Here is a 21,950-nt window from a genome sequence, read left to right on the forward strand (position 1 = left end):
ACTTTAACTTGGTGAGGAGGTAAAGGGCGCCAATACTTCAAGCGTCGGCCCTAAATGTAGTTTACACTATATACTCTAAGGTAAAATCAAATGGATTGAATCGTTCACATGGGACTTCATAACATCCACAATAAAGAGTAGTATAATTATTATTGTTATCGTATATAAGTTGCCGATCGATTTATATGATTTTTAGAAAAAAAACGAAATATTATCTAAAGAGCAAAGCGGTTTTTGGCACACCAGATCAACAATGGATAACAGTGGATAATTTAATTACCATAAAAACCGAAATAGAAGCTCATCCAAGAAGAAAGTTTCCTTGCAGGAAAAAAAAAATAAACATATCCATTTTGTATGGATTTCGGAGCATATAGACATTCCTGGAAATGAAATGGCTGATCAAGAAGCTCACAATGCAATAGTATCTACATCAACTGCAACCATAAATTCTCGCAGACGCAAAGAACGAAATTAATCTAGACTCAAATAACAAATTGCACACTTACTAGCGTAAACTTAACACCAAACTCAACAAAATAAAAAATAATATAAACCTATGAAAAATCCCGAGCTCAATAGAAAAGAAGAAACCATAATAAACCGCCTCCGAATTGGACACACACACCTAACGCACAGCTATTTGATGAGTAAAGATGAACCTCCACTATGTGACTCATGCAGCGTTCTTTTAACCGTCAACCACATCATCACCGAATGTTACAAATACAACCAGTATCGAAACCAATTTCACATCTCCCAACAAATCTGTCAAAACTAACCAACACTGGTAAATACTAACCATGTAATTTATCAAAAATTCTTATATTAATGGCCTAGTTGTCGATGTATTTTAGATCAATAGAAAAAAAAAAAAGTTATCGATCAAAGGCGACGGCCGACGATCAGTCGAACAAATCGCAACAGTAGGTACCCATATAAAATTAAAAATAATTTTCAACAAAATAATTAATCGGTAATTATTAATTAATCTTATCATGCATAACTATTAATCTGTATCTAACATAAATCATAATAATAAATTGATAAATATTTGTATGTAATATATTTCTGACAAATCAACTCTATTATAATGTATAAACTACTATAAAAATGGGGGAGGGATTCGCCACTGAGCCGAAGAAATACACAATTGTATATTATATACTAGGTATTTCATACCTATTTTTTGTACAAAAAATAATAACTAATAGTTATTGTAAGTTATAACAGAACTATCAGTTACTTACATTATGACCAAATTACCTATAGGATTAATAATTTTGAATAAATCATCATGGTCGAGATGTAGGATTCAGCAATGCATGATTATTTTATCATTGAAATTATATCCAGATTATATGTATATTGTATAAACTTGACAACATCCATATACGTAATTGGTATAATAAAATTACTACCTTGTTAATAACCTATAAACAGGTACCTATACAAATATAATGTATACATTATACCTATTATTATACTCGTTAATTTATTAGATTATCCATACTTTGCAAATTTATTATCTATTACATTATTATAAATTAGTCAATAGGTATGTATAATTAAATAGGTATACCAATAGATAAGTTCAATAAAAATTCAATCCTGGTTTAATTTTTTGATAATTCAACATTTCAAATAGTAAACTATAATAACAAAACTCATCAGATAATTAAAAATTAATATTATGGTTATATTATTTAATACAAACTAAACATACTTATTTTGCATGTACAACACGAATTTTAGTCAAAAATAAATAGGTTCATTTTTAGGTATAATATAAAACAAGCATAAGTTAGGATAGTCATACAGCCAAATCCAATAACAACAATAACATCATAGGATCTTTTAAAACATAAGTATTATTATTCATTACTAGGAGGGGCAGATTTACTTACTAACCTAGAGATAACAAATATTTGCAAACTAATAAAACTTTAAGTCTCAGTTCATGATATATGTTATGGTATAACGACACTATTGTATTAATCATAACATTACCTACCTTTAATTTGTCAAAATTACTTTGTATTTTAATACTTAATACCTACTTAAGCCGATATGAAACAAAAACGATCGTGCTTATAAAAAATCTAGTAATTATAAGTTTTTATAGTGATAGGTAGGCAAACTAAAGTAGATACATTTTATACCTACTAATTATGATGAATTTTACTACTCTCATTACAAACAAAAAACACGCTAGAGAATATGTCCTGAAATCAAATCTTTTACGTACAAAGAACTCGACCAAAATATGGAGTACAACTTTTAAAATATCCAATCAAAGTTCCACAAATTTTTTGATGAAAAAAATATCAACTAACCTTCACTATAGTGCCTAGCAGGAAGAATAATACGGTCAAATGAAACCTATAAAGGCTATGCAACTAGAAATATACTCATTACTCATTCCTGAGAAAAGTCTACAAAGCGCTGACCATCTTGACTTAATTCCAAAATATTATACAAAAAACGTTAAGTAGCTAATGATGGAATATTTCTCCGTAAAAACAAATAACGTGAAAGATTTGAATACCTATTATTTCAAATTCAAATAACTCAGATGGTGTCATGACCAAAAAAAAAAACCTCTTCGCATTCCATGAAGTTCGTTGCTGGGTGGATTCTTCAACCAAGCCAACAGTCTCCTTTTTCCCCATAAGTACATCACGTATACTTATTAGTTATTACTTATTGTAAAAATATATTATATTTACATCAGGTTGTATAAATACAAAAATAAAAAAATAAAAAAATTCAAATAACTAATAACATTGAGTATAGATATACTATAGTATAGTATAGTATCTATACTCAATGCTAATAAGCAACTAGAAAAACCAAGCAAGGACAATCATATAATGAACGAGCCACATAATGTAAATAATACTACGTAGCACGTAGGTAGGTACTATACTTATTTAATAATGTGTTTCATTGCATATTTGTATACCTAATTATTGATCTAAATTTGTAATTATAAAGTTAGCACTAATGTCAAATACGATATAAGTAATAGAAAAATAAAAAAATTAGATTTGTATTTTCATGGTTTTAATTCCTGCTTCACGTTATAAGATATTGAATGTTGATGCATAATATTTATTATTGTCATTAAATTTTAATAATAACAAGATGTAAGTACTTACGTAAACCATGGTTTTTTGTTGATATTATTAGTTCGTTATCACGACGCTTACGAGTTGCGACCATTACTACCACGGCCACTATCAATGTGCACTGGTGCTACAGCGACAGTTGACCACGATTACACTCCAGGGGCAGCGGCGGCGGCGACGACAAGTCGACAACGTCAATATTAATGCCACCGCCGCCGCAGATTACAGATTACCTACGTTTTTTTTCTTTTCTATCATTGTTATCGTCGATCGCCGTCGCCGTTGTCAGCGAACGGAAACGTCGGAAATCAACTTTCGGTGAGACGACCCTACTGCGCGCGTGCTAGTCAACGTCCAACATTTTACGACCATTTTATTTCTCTCACAGGTGCCTACCCGTTTTGTGAGCGTGCCGGGCAACATTCTTGTTAACACGGTGCCCGGCAGTGGGTCGGCTGTGTAGACAGGCGCCATTGTCGTGTCTCGCACCACCGACCAGGACGGCCGATCAGCGGTAGGCGGTCCCCCTCGCCTGGAGTGAGTGAACGATTCGTACACGCTGTTGGCAAAGGTTAGATCGATCAGGTTCGACGAGAGGGAACGGTCGGCCTCGCACGGCCACCGACCGTCATGGCTCACCGTCGTCCGGCCGGCGGCACGTCCTCGCCGTCGTCGTCCGTCACCGACAACGAAAATGCCATCAGACTACTGGAATCGCTGCAGAACGACTTCAAGAGCTTGTCCATGGAGACGAAGAAGAAATATCCACAAATCAAAGAGGTACGTCCGATTTACATGACCGTTGTTCGTGTGTACGCTCGTGCTGTGCTTGTTTCCCGACGAGAAACTGTCCGCGACGTTCTGATGATAATATTATGTGTCCGTTACAGGCGTCTGAAGAGGCCATTGTCAAATTGAGAAACTCAGCGGCTGTTGCGGCCGATCACTTGCAACAACAACAACAACCACACCACCATCATCACCAGATATATTATGTTGTCAATCAAATACTATATCCTGTTGTACAGGGGTGTGAGACCAAGGAGCCAAAAATCGTCAAGGTCTGTACAATATACATGTTGGTTAAGTGTATTTTATAATAACCATAATAATTATCTGGTTTTTTTTTTACCATGACTTGTTATACTTTGTTTCTAATATAATTTTAAATTTATATAGATGTGTCTGGGAACCATACAGAAACTAATCACACACCGAGCAGTCGACCAAAAAGGTGCTCGTTACATAACTGATACCTTGTGGATGCTAATGGAGTCGGGGACTGAACACGTAAAAGTATTACAGAGTGTCACGCTGTTATTGACCACCGACTGTGTGGTGCGCGGTGAAACTCTAGCTAGGGTAATTATAATGTTTTTACAACGTTTGTTGTTCAAGTTTATATACATACTAAATTGTTGTTTACTAATTATGGTCATGTGTATATATTACAGAATTTAGTGTTGTGTTTCCGACTACATTTTACCAAAGACTCGCAAGCCGTCATTAACACGGCTGGTGCTACTGTACGTCAGCTTGTAGCTCTAGTATTTGAACGTGTTATGCATGAAGACGAACAGCTCGAACAACAACTTAAAGACTGCAGTGAAGACGATAATGGATATGATGCACAACAACAAAGAAATGGCATAGACTCCTCTGCTCCACCACAAGACCAAAGACAACAGCAAAGTAATAGAACTCAACCATTGCCACAACTTCATCATCATCATCAGTATAATGGTAGCAACGTAAGTGGAAATGATAATATCGCTGCTGTGTCTTCATTGAGCCCATGTGCTGCAGATGCATATCATATGTTCCAGGTATGTTTTAGTTTTATACATTTTTTTTTCATTTTTTTGTGTTATAATTTATACTCAATTCTATATTTTCACAGGACCTTGTGCGATTGGTGAACACTGACCGTCCATATTGGCTGGTTGGAATGACGGAAATGACCAGGACATTTGGTCTGGAATTACTGGAGTCTGTGCTTTCTGATTTTCAGCCTGTGTTTTATAAAGTAATTAATTGTTATATTCATTCCAAATCTTGTCTTCAGTTGTTATAGAGATAGTATAAAAGTTAATATTCTTTAAATAGCTAAATAACTGCATTTAGGTATACTTGAAATATTTTTCTCTAAATTTGATCTATCAATAAATACTAAATATCATACATTTTGGTAGAAAGTTATAATATATTATTGTGAATATCCAACTTTAATTACCCAAATTAGATGTTATTAAATTTAATAAGAAAATACTCAACTTATGACTATTAGTTTTTTATGATTTCTTTCGTGTTACTTATAATTTTGTATACATATCAAGTCTAATTTAAATAAGCTATGCCTAAATAAAAATTTACTGATACATGAGTGCATACAGTTTATTCAGTTATTCTATATTTATTTAAAAAATATATTCATAAATTATAATTGGAAACATCAAATTTAGAATAAATTATCTTTAAAGGATTACCTTAACCCAAACCATTTAATGTATATAAATTATAAATGTAGTAACTCAGTATCTGGTATTCTATGTTTTTAATAACTTTTATAAACACATTTGTTATTTTAAAAATCCATATTATTTTTCATCAATATCTCATTCTCCAGCTATTAAGTCATTTTAGGACTTAAATTAATATATTAATAAAATATTAGTTGATAATGCATACAACTAGTTGTGGTGGTTTCATATCATTAGGTCTGTATACAAACTATACTGATTGGACTTTTTTAATAAACAAAATATTTGTCTTATTATTTTGAAACTATTTCTTAAATTTTTCAATACCTTATTACATTTTATAAAGATAATGAATTGTACTTATGAGTTAAACATGAAACTAATCTTTTAATCTTATGTAATTGAACTTATTCTCATTATTTAAAGGTACACAATTTTATAAAAGTATATGCAATTTTACTATATCAAAGAAATTTAGTAGCATTTATTTATATTTAATAAAATATTATTAATATTTGGATTATATGTATGTACATTAATTTTTTTAATTGCATTTCAATATTCAAGAAGTTATCAATAAAATAAGCTGATTTTTAAATTACATTTTTTATATTTGTGTACATATCTACATTATAAGAACTGATAATTTAAAAATAATTATATTCTTATATAGTTGATAAAATATTGTAGTGATAATTTCAATGACTTTAAAGTGTAATTAATATTATTATGTTATTGATGATTATCAATTTTTAAAATTTCATTAATCTCCACGAGATGAGATTATAAAATTATAATTAAGAAGACATGAAAATATTTTAATATTAATTCATATTATGTTTTTATTGTTATATAAATATGATATAATATATATAAATAAATAAATATAAATATAATATCCATATATGAATAAATAAAATTTCAAGAATTGCACACAAGTTTTTTAAATAATGTAAATTATTCTGGATTTTACTATAAATTATTTATATTGAATGAAAAAAATAATAAAATTTAATTGTATTATTTTAAAATTTTAATTCATAGTATGTAATATTAAATTACAAAAATAATAAAAACAATAAATGTTAAAAGTGCTCTCTTGAAAGTCTGGATTAAAATAGAACTGTGTAAGATGCATAGCTAATATAATAATTTAATGTTTATGCCGTAAATATCTGTGTACACAATATTTGATATAAACATATTTTATATTAACTATTTTTTTTTTTTTTTTTAGCACATGGAGTTTAGATACTTATTAAAAGAGCGTGTCTGCGCATTAGTCATTAAGCTATTTTCTCCCAATGTCAAGCATCATAGTGGAAATAGTGGCGCTAGGAGAAACACAATAACCAACTCTGGAAGCGGCGCTTCATCTGTTTCTGGCAATAATAACTCTTCAGTAATGATGATGGGTGTTACTGGTGGTGCTGGCAGTCCTACCTCAAATCACCGCGGTGATGATAGACCACATTATGCTATTACAGTACGACTATTGCGTCTCGTTTCGATATTGGTTCGCAAATACCATAAGCTATTGGTGCGTATATAATTCATAAATAGTTAACATATTATAGAATTAATTTTCTAGTTCGATTTGAAAAATCAATTTAACATTGAAAATTGAACTGTGATCATCAGTGATGAAGATTATTATTAATCATTATTTCTTAAAAATTAAATTAAAAAATAATGCTTTGTTCGTTTTTCTATCTAGATTACCGAGTGTGAGATATTCTTGTCATTGATTGTCAAGTTTTTGGATGCTGACAAACCTGCATGGCAAAGATCTGTCGCTTTGGAGGTATTACATCGGCTGGTGGTTGAACCTGGCCTATTAGCCGCATTTTGCGCATGTTATGATCTCAAATTACATAGCACCAAGATATTTCGTGATATTATTGACTCATTAGCTGGATACGTGCAATCATTATTTAATCCTGCTATGGTGGTGTCAGGTGGCAGTTCTATGAACAATGCTGCAATGATGGGTATGTACTTGTTATTTTTTTACTGAAACTTACATAAATAATACTAATAATAATATTAAATATAATTTTATATATTTAGCAGCAACTGCTAACGCAGCACTTCAAGGACAGTCACCAACTGTATTGGCTGGCATGCCAGTTGGTCCCGGTGTGTCCCCACAACCAGGTTTTTTTGGACGTAATGGTGTATGGCTACCAGTAGTGATCCAGCTACCAACTGGTCAAGCTAAATCCATTTAGTGAGTAATGTATATAATCAACTAATTCATAACATCAAGAAACTACTGATATGATTTTAGTATAAGATATTATTAAATTTATTGAGATTTAAATGGTGTTTTAGTATCTTTTTTTTTAAATCCTATAGGTTACTATAGGCTCATAAAAAAAAAAAAAAAAAATGTTAACTATATTATAAATTGATTATCTAATACTATACAAAATGTGTTAAAAATTAAAATGGTCCTTCTTATGTTAATGATGTATAATATTTAATGATTAATCCTTTTTTAAAAGTACTCTTATAGCTTCCTATAAACCATAATAAGTATTTATTTGATTATATATAGTTATGGGTAAATTTATTATTAAGGATATTATCAGGCTGAAAAATATATTTTATCCAACTTAAATTTAGTATTATTTCTAATATAATTTTTATATTTATCAAGATAGTAGTGATATATTAGTGTACCAACAATAGACAGGTAATGCATTTTGTTGAATATGAGATTGAATAAAGTATACAAATAAGAATTTGATGATAATTAAATATTATAAATTGCATCTGTTTTTTTAATACCTATAATATAATTTATTACAATTTTTGTTTGTTTGTTTTTTTTTTCATAGCCTGGAAATGAATGATAAACACGATGAACCACCACAAGTGGCTGATGGGTATGGTGTATCTGTGGCATATGCATGCTTAGTAGATGCAGTTCGTGCTATTCAAATTGAAGTACGCCCCGATATACATCAATCAGTTGTGTTTCCGCCTTCCACCATTGCAGTATCATCTAATGTTGGGGAAGATGGACGTGGTCATCAACGAAATACTGACAGTCTTTCCCAAAAAAACACCCCAGAAGATGACAATGGCAATGATGAACAAAGTCAAACAACTGGAGCTAAGATATCTCCATTGCATGAACAGATAATAAACAGTAGTTGGTATGGACTACTAACAACATTTTGCCCGCTAATTGAGTCATGGTGAGTGTTAATTATACTCTATTATATTATTTAGTAATTTAATCATAATATTGTATATGTCTTTGTCATTGTCTAATATGTATTATTCTATTGTAGTACTGACGAAGGAATCACAGAAAACATGCTAAAAGCAATGCAAGCATATATTGGCCTATGTGGTCTGTTGGATATGCGGGGGCCACGTGACGCCTTTATTACAGCTGTGTGCCGTGCATGCTTACCACCACATTACAACCTGACTGTATTTAGTGGAGCAGTCAATACTTGTTGTGCAGGTCAATCATCAACGTCGCCAACAGTGCAATATGCCACTTCTGCAACGATGTATGATGACCATCATCACCAACAATATAGCAGCGCGACTGGAGGTGGGTATGGCCCAGAATCAGCTGATTACAAGCAACAACAACAAGTCATAGTGGCTGTGGGAACTCCATTGGCCACTCCTTCGTCTGTTCTGCAGACCATGTCATCATCACCATCAGGTAACACTTTTTCTACTTATATTTATTCACCAGACCCAATTTTTTTAATTAAATTTATATTTTTGGTTTTGCTTATTGGACTTTGTAGGTACCTCACTGCAGAACCATGGGCCTGTCATGCTTACAGCTAAGAATCTGCAGTGCATGCGTGCTCTGTTAGTACTAGCACATTGCCATGGTTCCATTTTGGGATCATCTTGGCATTTGGTATTAACCACTCTGCAGGTATTGAATCATTTATTTCTATATTTGTATTCTTCATTACAATACGTTTAGTGTAAATTATCAATGTATACCCTTGAATAGTGCCTACGTCATACATGTTATCAAGTCTTACATATTTTATTAATTGGATCATTTGGATCCAAACAAACTATTTAAAATGTATACAAAAATAATTATTAAATTAATTTTATTTGTTAAAATAATTAAAAACAGTTTAGAACATTTTTTTATTTTGCATTTGTCTTTTGTGAATAGATTTAATAGATTTAGCTGTTTTAAAAGATTATAACTTAAAAATTTATTTTATTTTATATACACTTTAAATGTGTATTTTGTTTTGTTTGGATCCAAAATAAATGTTGATAAGGATTAATAACGTATGTGACGTCACACTATTTATCCGTATTATGCCTATCACTTTTTTTTTGTTATCAGTGATTGTATAGGCTAAGTCAGATAACTAGATAATATCAACAATTTTTTTTTCAGCATCTTGTCTGGATATTGGGCTTGAAACCATCAACTGGTGGAAGCCTTAAAGCAGGAAATAGTGCTGCTACATCGGTGCCAAATAGACACTCAAGTGTCACCAATTCCGCCACTGTTGCAGATGGTACGGTCGTTGGCTCACTATCATCGTCCACTTCTTCAGTGTCAACAACTTCGTCATCAAATGTTGCTGTCATAACAACGGCTGTTATGGCCGCCGACCTGCCTGTACTTTCAACCATGCTCAGTCGGCTCTTTGAGTCCAGTAGATATCTGGATGATGTTGCTCTTCACCATTTAATTGATGCACTCTGCAAGTTGTCACATGAAGCCATGGAGTTGGCCTATTGCAATCGGGTAAGTTTTACTGTTACATAATATAACAACTATAATTTGTCTATGTATATTAATTAAATTGTTCTGTATATATGTAGGAACCATCACTGTTTGCTGTCGCTAAACTTTTAGAAACTGGATTAGTTAATCTTTCACGTATTGACATACTTTGGAGACCTGTGACTAATCACTTGTTGGATGTTTGTCAGCATCCACACATTAGAATGCGTGAATGGGGTGTCGAAGCTATAACATACCTGGTGAAAGCGGCTCTACAGTATAAATATCAGCCTCCGCTGAAAGATAATCAAGTTAGTTTAATATCCATGATTTATTACTTTGAACTTCTACCTAAATTTCACTTATTGGTACATTAATTATGTTATGATTGAAGGAACACTGTACCTTACAGAATTACATATGAATTATGATAGTTGTATCATTAGGGTACCATATTTTTATTAAATTATTTTTAAAAACAAATGTTTCCCTGTACCTATAACATTTTTATAATCAACTCGTGATATAACGAAGTTTAGCATAACAAAAATCTAAATTTAACAAACAAAACTGTCATTGTCTTGGAAATATCTTGGTATATAATGCAAATAATGATATAATATATTCTTAATATAATAAACTTCTTTCTTAGTCTTTTGAAATTTGTTATACCACGAGTACTGTATACCATGTTATGAAAATAAAATAAAATATATATTTACTTTGGAAAATCCTGTTGTTAAAACTATTATTGATTGATACACATTTTTATAATAGAAACTACAAATATTATTACTAAGTCCATTATCACAATTGTCATTAAATATGAATGGTGATGTCAGACAACGGCAATTGGAATGTGTATTACAAGTACTGCATGGATCAGGACAGACATTATCACATGGTTGGCCATTAGTATTGAACATAGTTGGTGCTGTATCTGACCGTCATGGGTAATGTCTTTTTTTTCAATTATATTATACTATATTTTTATAACTATTATAATGATCTATTATTTATTATAAATTATAAACATGTATATTAATATATTATTTATAATGATTGGTAAACTGTATTGAATATTGATTAATTGTTTAAATTGTTCAGAGAGAACCTGATAAGAATAGCATTCCAGTGTTTAGAACTGGTACTCACTGATTTTTTGCCACTGATGCCATGCAAATGCTTACCTTTGTGTCTGGAAACCACAGCAAAATTTGGAATGCAAACACGTGACTTGAACATATCGTTGACAGCATTAGGATTAATGGTAAACATATATTTTTGTTAAAAAAACCACTTGTTTTAATAAACTAACCATTAAAAAATGAATATATCTTAAAACTCATGGAATGTTTACAAGTATGACTGCAAGCACAATTGAAATGGTTAAGGCAACTAAACACCCAAAATCCAAATTCACTTTTAGACAGTATTGAGTATTAACATAGACTGAAAAAAAACATTTTACTAGTTATTTGTATAATCGGTTAAAGTACCAAAAACGGATAATAAATACATTTATTGTTATAGGCTACCCATGCCTATTAGATAAAGTAAAAATATTATTTAAAACATTTATTTGTAAATTACAATTGTAATAAATTTTTACTGTATATCTTCGATTAAGTAGGTAAAGCACATATTTTAATAAAATAAAGGTTATAGATAATTGTGATGAAATACACACAGTGATAGATATTTTAGAAATTTTAACCCCACACAAAAATATTAGTTTGAAGTAGTTAATATACAATTCTTTTTTGGTAATGTAAATTTTAAAAATATCTATTTATAAGTGAATGCTTATAAAATAAATGTAAATACAAAACCAGAGAAATACTTTGAAATTCTAAATGTCACCCAAAATCAAATTATTCTAATAAATAATTATACTAAATATTTAAATTTAAATAATTTTTATTTTAGATTAGTATAGTTTAATTTTTGTTACTAGAATTTTACACTATATATTAATTTAACTATTTGAAACGTTTGGTGCATTGGTTGAGTTGTACCAACATTATTAATTTAAGATTATAGTAATACAAATAATTTAACCATAGCTATAATATGAATTTATATTTATGGTAAATAATATATTCATCACACTATTTACACTGTTCATAATTTCATATGGTTAAGGTTTATACTACGCTATTATTATGACGTAAGCACCAGTGTTTGGACTTTGTGTTTCATATTCGATTAATTTAAACTTAGAACACAGGCCACTAATATTCCTCCCCTAAGCTTTTTAAGCTATTAGTACCATAATAATTATACCTTAAAATATTTACTAAAATCAAATTTTATTTTTATGCATACACAGTGGAACGTTGCTGATTATTTCAAAGATAATAAAGACAAACTGCTCTGTAACAATAGTGGAGGTGATAACAATATGAAACGAGGAGCTAGTGGTGAAGCATTGACTGATGGTAACACACTAGATGCAACAATGTCAGGAATCACGTTGAATGATCCTCAAGAACTGGTATATCCCGATTTTCCAGGTGTCACTACGCTAGCGGAAATGTCTGAGTTTGATAAGTTGTGGATGTGCTTATTCACCAAACTAGGTGAGTATACAAACATAAAACTTATCTTTGTTATTTTTGTTATCATTTGTTAAAAATTGTCATTCTAAAATTCATCAAAAATATTATTTTTGTCATTCTAATGCGTGTTTCAGGTGAACTTTGTATCGATCCCAGACCCGCTGTTAGGAAGTCGGCCGGACAAACATTGTTATCAACGATTTCAGCACATGCAAACTTATTGACTCCGTCATCGTGGAATGCTGTTTTGTGGCAGGTAATACATTTTATTTGTTTTATGTATTCTGTGTCTATTGTTTATGATTATTGTGTGAACATGTGATAATATTGTGGTTGCTCTGTAGGTACTGTTTCCTTTAATGAACAAAGTACAAATGCTCTGCGAGTCGGCCAGTGATTCTACGTGCAATACGGTTGCAGCTTCCGACGGTACGGGTGGTAGTAGTGGAGGGGGAAGTGGTGGAAGTGGATCGGCGGGTGGTGGTACGATACTGATACACCATTCCCGGAATACTGATCAGAAACAATGGGCAGAAACGCAGGTTAGATTGAATATTTGTTTTTGATTTTTTAAGATTAATGGAGGTGTAATAACGGTATTCCTAATTTTTATGTTCTATTATGTATTTCAAATTAAGGTATCTACGCTGTATGGTTTAGCCAGGGTGTTTAACGCAGAGAAGTACTCAATGACAGTTGGTGGAGATTTTGTCAAGGCGTGGACCTTGCTGTTGGAATACATGGAAAAAGCGGCTTTAAATAGAAATGTGGAGGTTTGTATATTAAGTAAAGTGTAGTGCAGTAGATATTTATTTTATTATCGATTGATGAAAAATCTTCGTTATATTCTCGTTTATAAATTGTTTTTTTATTTTAGGTATCGTTGGCAGGGTTGCGTTCGTTGCACGAACTCTTAATGGTTTATAGCAACTCCAATAACGTCGGTGATGGTACAAATATGACGCCAAACGATAAAAACGCAGCGCCTGAGGATCGGTTGCCGCGAGAAGAAGATTGGCAAAGTAAAAACGGAGTTGCTGGATCGGCCGCACCTACAATGACACCGCCGTCTTCGTTGGTGGAAAATGAAATTTGGACATGTACATGGACTGTGTGGATGCGAATCGCAACGGCTGCTACTGAAACGACAATTGTTGAAAGTCCCGCTAATCCACCTCCGACAACGGCTGCCAGCAGCGGATCGTCAGCGGCCGGAGCGGAAGACCGTCGTCGTCGCGAGTATCAGCAGCCACAACAACATCATCAGTCTCTGCAACATAAGCAGAAATTTTTAACGGCCCTGTTGCAAATATTTCCGTTAATATTTACGCGCATCAAAACCAGGTACGTTTCAATAAGTGCCACGGGGTATCTTTTTTGTCCTTTGTATACAGTATATATATTATATTAATATATTTCATTTTTTTGTAATATGGGAATATTGGTTCTGCAATAACGTTTGTTTATTGTTTTAGTCTTTGAGGGTGATACGATTTTCAAATTTTTGAAGTACCTACTTCATGGTTTTAGACCTACTTGCACAATTGTTTTTATAGATTTGAAAATTTAAAATTGTTTTGTATGTTTCAATTGTAGCGGCTTTGTGATTTAACATTGATTTTAGTTATGAAAAGGGCTTATTAATCATTATTATTTGTGTATACTTATTTGTATAACCCCCTAAATATATTGTAGAAAAAATAGTTATTTATTTTCTCTAAAAATGTTTCTTGTAGTAACCACAGTTCTCATACTATTGTATTTTAAGGTTCACTGACCAAGATTTAAAGGATCTTTTCCGAGTATTGGATGCAGCAGCTGCTGTTGACGGATCAGCGGCGGTGGTTCTGTCTGATCACCATCATCAATACTATCATCATCAACAACAACAACAGAATTACTACGGTGGTAGTTACAGTCAACAACAGTTGACTCGATTGCAGGACGAGATTTTACAGTGTCTGGAAACGTTAGAACGGGAAACATTGATTTTCGACGAAGAAGAATTTAATGGTGCAGGACCTTCGTCATCTATTGTCGCTGATAATACGCCGATACGTAGTGACAGTGGTGACATAGATAAAAATAACTCAATGACTTCGGCGGAGCAGCAACGGCAGCGGAGTCAACTGGTCCAGAGATTTCTGTGTCCTCTCTTCGATCAACTGTTGAAATTCTGCCGTTTCGTGTGCCCTCCGTTACCGCCTTCTGTATCCAACACCGGTGTTGATAGACAGCAATTGACAAACGGTGCAACGGCGGTCGACCAATTTCACCATCACAACAAGGTACGTGTCTGCCTTTTCTGCATATTGTTATGTATATAATATAATATATTATTTTCATTATCATTTTTTTTATCCTTATTTAATACAGTTTGCAGCGGCGGTGGCTATCGATTCAAATTACGTAGCATTTGGTGAAAAAGCAGTGCTCATGATTGTTGATTTGTATGGAATGACGGCGGCCGAAACATGCGTAGTTAAAGGCGAGATTTTGAGACGAATCATTGAGGTAAATTATAGTTAACCAGTATGGTGTGCGCTAAACATTATTTATTTAATTAATTCGTACTTAAAAAATTATGAAATTATAAAAATCTGAATTCATTATTGACAGTGTCGTACAGAAATCTATTACTATGCAGCTGTCTCTATTTATAGTATACTCCTGTTATATTTTAAATGCATTATTTTAGTATGTATTCTTATTTACTGAAGACGGTTACATCTTAAAGAATACAATTTAGAATTATCTTTATTTAGTTTACCTAAATCCATAATCATTACCATTTGGACGTAGCCAATGTAGGTATATTATTTTAATCACACTTATTTTTTATTTTATCTTGATAGATCTTAAATAAGGTTTTTACTTTTATCAAAACAATTGCTGCGTTTTTAAATTATTTTTATTGATTATAAGTTACATATTTTAGTTTTTTTTTCTTGTTATCACGTAAAGTGCTAATACTTTTTGAAATTTAAATTTTCAAGAGAGGTAATAATTTCGCTCATTTTGCACACAGGTGTTTTCTGTACCTCTTGCCGGCCGATACTCTTCCTATCCGACACCAGCTCCGTCATTCCATTACCATATGGATGTTACTCCCTTATCGTCGGGAAGCACGCAACAACAACAGCAGCAACACGTTCAACAGCAACAACAGCAGCATCTCATGTTAGTGCGGCGACGTCAGCAACAGCAACAGAACACGTGGAAACTACTGGTGGTCGGCTTAATGAATGTGCTGTCAGTGGGGGTGCCGCTGGCACGAGACTCCGCTGGAGACGATTATATTTCTATCTGGTCACCGCTTGGTTCCGTTCTGGAAGACATATTATTCCCAAAGAAGTTCGTTGTTGTTACGCACGTATTAAAAATGTTTTGCTTTGTTATTCGCACCTAACTCATCGCTTGTTTTTACTCCGTTGTGTTGCGCAGCTTACCTCCAGCATCCGCGATGTTGAAAAGCAATAAAATGGTGGACGACAACGACGAAAACGATTCTGTGATAATTGACTGTCAGCTGGTGGAATTCTTGAAGGATGAAATACTGTCGCAGTCAACCAACGTGCCTAGAGAGTTCATCATGCGAGTGGTGGTGTTGCTGAATCGAGGCTCGGTGTTGTCCACCACCACCGCGTCGACATTGCCCAACTATCCGTACGGCGGCGGTGGTACGTGTTTTTGTTGCAAATACTTTAAAAAATAAATAAATATATTTATATGTTATGGTTCGACGATACCTTTGGCACGCCGTTTGCTCCGACGATTTTATTTTCGTGTACTAATCGGTGTTGTTGATGGGTGTGGGTATAACAGGATACGATACGATGATGATGGTGGATTGCCGCGATGGAGGCGTTTCTGGCGGTGTCACGGGCTCTGGCGTCGGCGGTTTCTCGCCGCCATCCCTCTTACGAGAACAGTTCGCCAAAGTGTGTTTTGAAACGCTATTGCAGTTTTCATTGGTAGATGGCCTATCATCGTCGTCACCTCCACCGACGGATACTGCAGCGGCAACGGTGAACAGTGGTGGTAACGAATCCAACGCGGACGCCGAACTGATTACTGGCAAACTCGCTGTTACGGCGTTGCTGCACAGATTCCAGGAGGTTGTCGAGAAGTTCTGTCATGATCAAAGTTTGACCGGAAAGTGTCCATTGCCCAGGTTCATATCCAATTACCAATTATATACTGATTTATAATAAATTTATATTACATCTGTCGTTGCTTTACATTTAAAACTATTAAACTTAGATCATCATTAAGTGAATATTTAACTAAAATTAATTATTCGTCTTTTAAAATATCATCTTTCATTACATAGTTAATTTAGTTGATCAATTCGGATTCGTAAAAGATATAAAAATAATAACTAAAAATAACCATTTTAATTTTAAATATAATGCTAAACATAATAAATGTTTATAGTAATATAGTATTGTTATATTATAATGCTTAGAATCATATTTTAAAAAGTACTTACGAGAGAATTGACATAAACGAACTGCATTTTTTTTTTTTACTATTTTCTATTTAATGTCTAAAAATATTAATATGTATCAATTGTATTTTGTATAGGTATCGCATGTCGGAAATATCATTTGTCCTGAAAGCAATCGCTACACTCATTGTGTCTTTGAAAAAAACTCCCGACAAAGGTAAGAACCAACAGATCTTTTATAATAAATATGTTATGTAATATAAGGGAGCAATGTAACGGTATGACAATATGTTGATTATTTTAGTCTTCATATTTGCCCGAGCCTCATCGTTTTCACACAGTTTTATTCAAATTCTATTATTGCATTATTCAAGGTGATGAATTAATCTAGCTTACCAACTCCCGAATTAATATAAATATAAGAAAACCAAACGATAATATTACACAATTATGTTTTTATGGGGTTAAATGTCCACTTTGCCGCTTCCCCATCCTTTTCTGGGTCCACATCCACCTGTCCGTTTGAAGCCACCAATTCGCATTAATATTGCCACCCGTTCGAAACCATATAATCAGACGTGCGCCAACCACTTACATTTTTATTTTTTATTCATATCACCAGTCAGCAAAGCCGTGTGGGACCAGTTGATCAGACTGTACCCGTGCCTCGTGCGGTGCGTACCGCACACTCAACAATGTTGTTCGTCGCCTCAGGTCACTGACTCGCTGACCGAAGCTTTACTCCAATACGGCGACCTGTTGCTCAAAGCGCCGCCCTCGACCGCTGCCGACGCTCAACAACAACAATAACTCCGAAGAGTCGACACTATTGCCACCGCTCGGAGACATTCCTCCTCTCGCTGCTTCTCGCACGCCTTCATCATTTAAAAACGTTTTTGTTTTTTTATTTTCTTCATTAGATATCATTATTATTATTATTGTTTTTTTTCCTTGTCGAAGCCTTCGCCGCCGCTGCTGCCAATCACAAATAACGTGTTTTTGTTTGTGAATAATCTGTATTACTTACCTATTACCTATTACTTATAACTATCATCGTCATCATTATTAGTATTATTATTTTTTTTTACTATTACTGTCATGATTATTACCTTCGTCGTCGTCACTCCAGTGTTGATTTAATTATTGTTAACCCAAGCAGTAGTACCTATATATTACACCTTATATAGTTCGGTGAATAGCAGTTATTATATATTATTGTTATCGTCATTATTATTATTATTATTTTAGTTGTATCATTATCGTTATACTATACACTATACACGTTTACACGATAAACGGATATAAACAATTAGCCGTGGGCGCTTAAAAAATACCTCTTAAACGACGAGCTTATATATAGTGCGTACGGTACGATGATCGATATAGTCTGGCTGGTGCTAACGCACATGCCGAATGAAGAATGAGTATAGTGTAAAACGCCACGGCGGTGGTGGCCATATTATTATTATTATTATTATTTTATATAGCGATGAAGACAATTATATCATTTCCGTCCTCGTCAACGATTTTTGGACATTTGTATTTATAATATTTATACAGTGGGAAGATTCCAGATGAGAGTCTATTTTTTATTTTTATTTGTAATATTTTAATGCACGTTAATACAATTATGTATTTGTGTAAATTTTTTTCTATAATATTATAATATATTATGTTATATGTGTAGTGTTTACTACCGACTATATAGGTACTGCTCTCACCGCTAAATGCGATAATAACTATAAATATACTTTGTACAACATATGTAATATGAAATTCAATATGATTGTTGTAGAAAATATTGACGTTTTACTACTATTATTTTATATTGTATTACGTGAAGTGTGAGTGTGTAAATATAATAAAACAAAACTGATTATTTATGTTTTGATTATAATTATTTTTTTAAACACTTTTATAAGTCATTTATATCATTCAGTGCTTTTAATTTTTATTGAGTTCCTTATCCAAATATCTCTGCTGTTTGATTCTTCAGTTAATCAATTGTTTTATCTACTTGTAGATTTAAATCACTCTTTATACTCGCGGTATACGTATTATCTGTACTTCGTTGTCGCGGTCTTCTTCTGCATGGGATGTACGATGAGCGTACTATATTTTTGTCTAAGTATCTATAATTGCCCAAACTTTAAAAAGAGGGATCTGGTTTTCGCTAGTAGAAATATTATTCATTAAAAAAGAAAAAAACATAATTTACCTGTTATGTGGCGATAGTACTAAGTACTAGTGTAGTGTAACTACCCAATTGATAGGTTTGTTAAACGAGTATTATGTTTATTAATATTTTTAATATAAAATAGATAATTGTGTTAGCATTTTCAAAAATGTAATTGTAATTAGCTATATGTTAATGATTATACATTCAGTGGGGGATGACTACAGAGTAACAGAGGATGACGGATGTGATAAAATCCAAATCGTACATAGTTATAATGTCGGTACTCATTTCATATTAATAATTGCTGAAAATTATACTCAAAATAATTTATGAAAACGCGCAGCAAGTACCTACTGCGGTCGTTTATTATTCAAAATCTGGTATTTTGCAAAATACCCTCAATAAATACAATAATAATTATAATATTTTGTAGTACAACTTACTAATATAAAAGCGTACAAAAATAAAAAAAATTATAATTGCATGTTTTTTTATACGTTAACCTAACTAAATTGTAAAAATATTGACCACGGATAATTTGAGCATACACAATACCTTTTGTCGTTCTGTTAACTGTTTAATCGATTTGTATTGTTTTTTGTTTAAAAACAAATACCTAGGTACCTCCTAATCGCACACTTTTAAATAAATTAAAGAATTAAAAAAAAGAGATGTGTGAAAGCTATTAATATTATAGAGTATAGACTAAATAGAGTATAGAGTGCAAACTAGTGCAAGAGATGGTCGCAATATATAGATCATCTCTAATATTGATAATGAAATCATAACGTTGGCTTATCGTCGACGCACAACAAATCTTTCATATATTATTGTCTATTGAATATTTGAATATATATAATTCCATTATTTCCATAATATAATTACATACATATAAATCTTTCCATCGAAGTATCGCGGATGTGTCCTGAAAAAATCTTTAGTTACGAGTTTACGACGCTGGACCGCGTAATCAAAAACCGCGATAATTGCTGAAGCTGCGCGAAAAAAAAATTGGATTTCAATACATTAGAATATTAGATAGGTCATAGGTACATATTTTTGACGCATGTAGTCAAAAATGTTAATTGTTTCGAGCCACTTCTGTTAGGCACGTAATAGGGCACATCGATACTGGACAAATTACGGTATAGGTGCCTATAATAATTAATCGAGACTTTAGAACCATATATAATGATATGATGAAAAACAACTTCATGGTGGATGGGAACTTCTTCAAACGATCGAAACGACTGGGTATATAAATTATAATAAACATCATTATATATAATAATATTATTTTTTTTTTTCAGATTATAGCAGTTTGCCAGATTACTACAATGGTAGTTTTGGTTACTCGGATAACACGTTTCCTTTGCCAACGACCATACCACGTTGAATACACCAGTTCTCGTCCGATCACTGAAGTTAAGCAACGTCGGGCGTAGTTAGTACTTGGATGGGTGACCGCTTGGGAACACTGCGTGCCGTTGGCTTTTTTTATTTTTCATTCAATACTTTTAAAACTCAATAATATTATAATATCAATATAATAATTATATTATATAGGTAATTTGATATTATTAAAATAATATTTGTTTTTTAGTTAAGTACTTATTCGTTTGGTATTATTGTTTTTTTTTTTTATTATTCAGATTTGAGACACATCTATTGCAGTATACATTTTAATGTAGAAACATTTTTACTTACAATAAATGTGTAATGAAATTTAAGGGAATCAAACTCAAATCACGCAACAAAAAAATACAAACATATTTTACAATTTTTTAAACATTTTATAAACTAAGAAATTAGGAGATAAAATTTTTTTGTACCTGCACTAGGTATTGGTTATTAATATTATTATACACATTATTTATTTTATTTTTTTGGTAAACAGTGGGCCGATTGGGACTCGGTCCGCTTCTGACTACTAAATATTATATATTATAATATTTTAATCGCATTTTTCGCTAAATAGCAATTTAATATAACCTACGGAACATAGAGTTCAATGCGTTACAAGCAATAACATTATTGTCATCTAGATGTCGTCGCATATATTATTTAAAACTTTTTCTTATGGGTTCGTCATCCCTGATATTATCATAGGATAATACTATTTGTCAGAGCAAATTATATCAAATTATCAAATAATTATACGGTTTACCTAACATCATTTATAATATTGTATAGACCAGGGATGGCAAATTATTTGAACGCTATGAAGAATATTATAAGAAAAAAATTATCGTTTTTTTTTATTGTATATAATTAATGTAAGGACTCGAGTTATTAAAAAAAAGGTTTATGTGCATAATATAATAACGTTATTTTGTAAATTATTTATTTTCTTAATGTGATTTTTTTTTTGTGTAATATCTGATGACAATTTGTTGATATTTGGTTTA

The 21,950-nt window shown here is 32.2% G+C and overlaps 1 protein-coding gene and 1 non-coding gene across 5 annotated transcripts; both read left to right on the forward strand.

Moving 5' to 3' along the window:
• On the forward strand, nt 1-19,246 carry LOC132927364 (protein MON2 homolog). 4 transcript variants are annotated; one of them, XM_060991876.1, is made up of 31 exons: nt 1-137; nt 197-790; nt 858-930; nt 3,193-3,449; nt 3,520-3,911; nt 4,022-4,192; nt 4,311-4,493; nt 4,586-4,957; nt 5,032-5,157; nt 6,849-7,151; nt 7,329-7,602; nt 7,682-7,841; nt 8,455-8,817; nt 8,914-9,302; nt 9,391-9,527; nt 10,017-10,373; nt 10,451-10,663; nt 11,130-11,305; nt 11,460-11,622; nt 12,685-12,934; nt 13,048-13,169; nt 13,258-13,455; nt 13,552-13,686; nt 13,791-14,257; nt 14,682-15,201; nt 15,290-15,427; nt 15,942-16,267; nt 16,358-16,593; nt 16,739-17,087; nt 17,501-17,580; nt 17,986-19,246. In XM_060991876.1, the coding sequence occupies exons 5-31, from the start codon at nt 3,762-3,764 to the stop codon at nt 18,171-18,173; spliced, it is 6,546 nt and encodes a 2,181-aa protein (XP_060847859.1). In that variant the 5' UTR covers nt 1-137; nt 197-790; nt 858-930; nt 3,193-3,449; nt 3,520-3,761; the 3' UTR covers nt 18,174-19,246. The 4 variants fall into 4 exon arrangements, with proteins under 4 accessions (XP_060847859.1, XP_060847861.1, XP_060847858.1 ...); XM_060991878.1 differs by having other exon boundaries at nt 1-790; nt 7,685-7,841; XM_060991875.1 differs by having other exon boundaries at nt 2-790.
• A 1,670-nt stretch (nt 19,247-20,916) lies between these two features.
• On the forward strand, nt 20,917-21,035 carry LOC132928088 (5S ribosomal RNA). The gene has a single exon (XR_009661965.1). It is a non-coding gene; the product is annotated as a 5S ribosomal RNA (ribosomal RNA).
• Nucleotides 21,036-21,950: the final 915 nt, after the last annotated feature.

This window comes from Rhopalosiphum padi, chromosome 3 (assembly GCF_020882245.1).
Source record: "Rhopalosiphum padi isolate XX-2018 chromosome 3, ASM2088224v1, whole genome shotgun sequence".
Taxonomy (NCBI): Eukaryota; Metazoa; Arthropoda; class Insecta; order Hemiptera; family Aphididae; genus Rhopalosiphum; species Rhopalosiphum padi.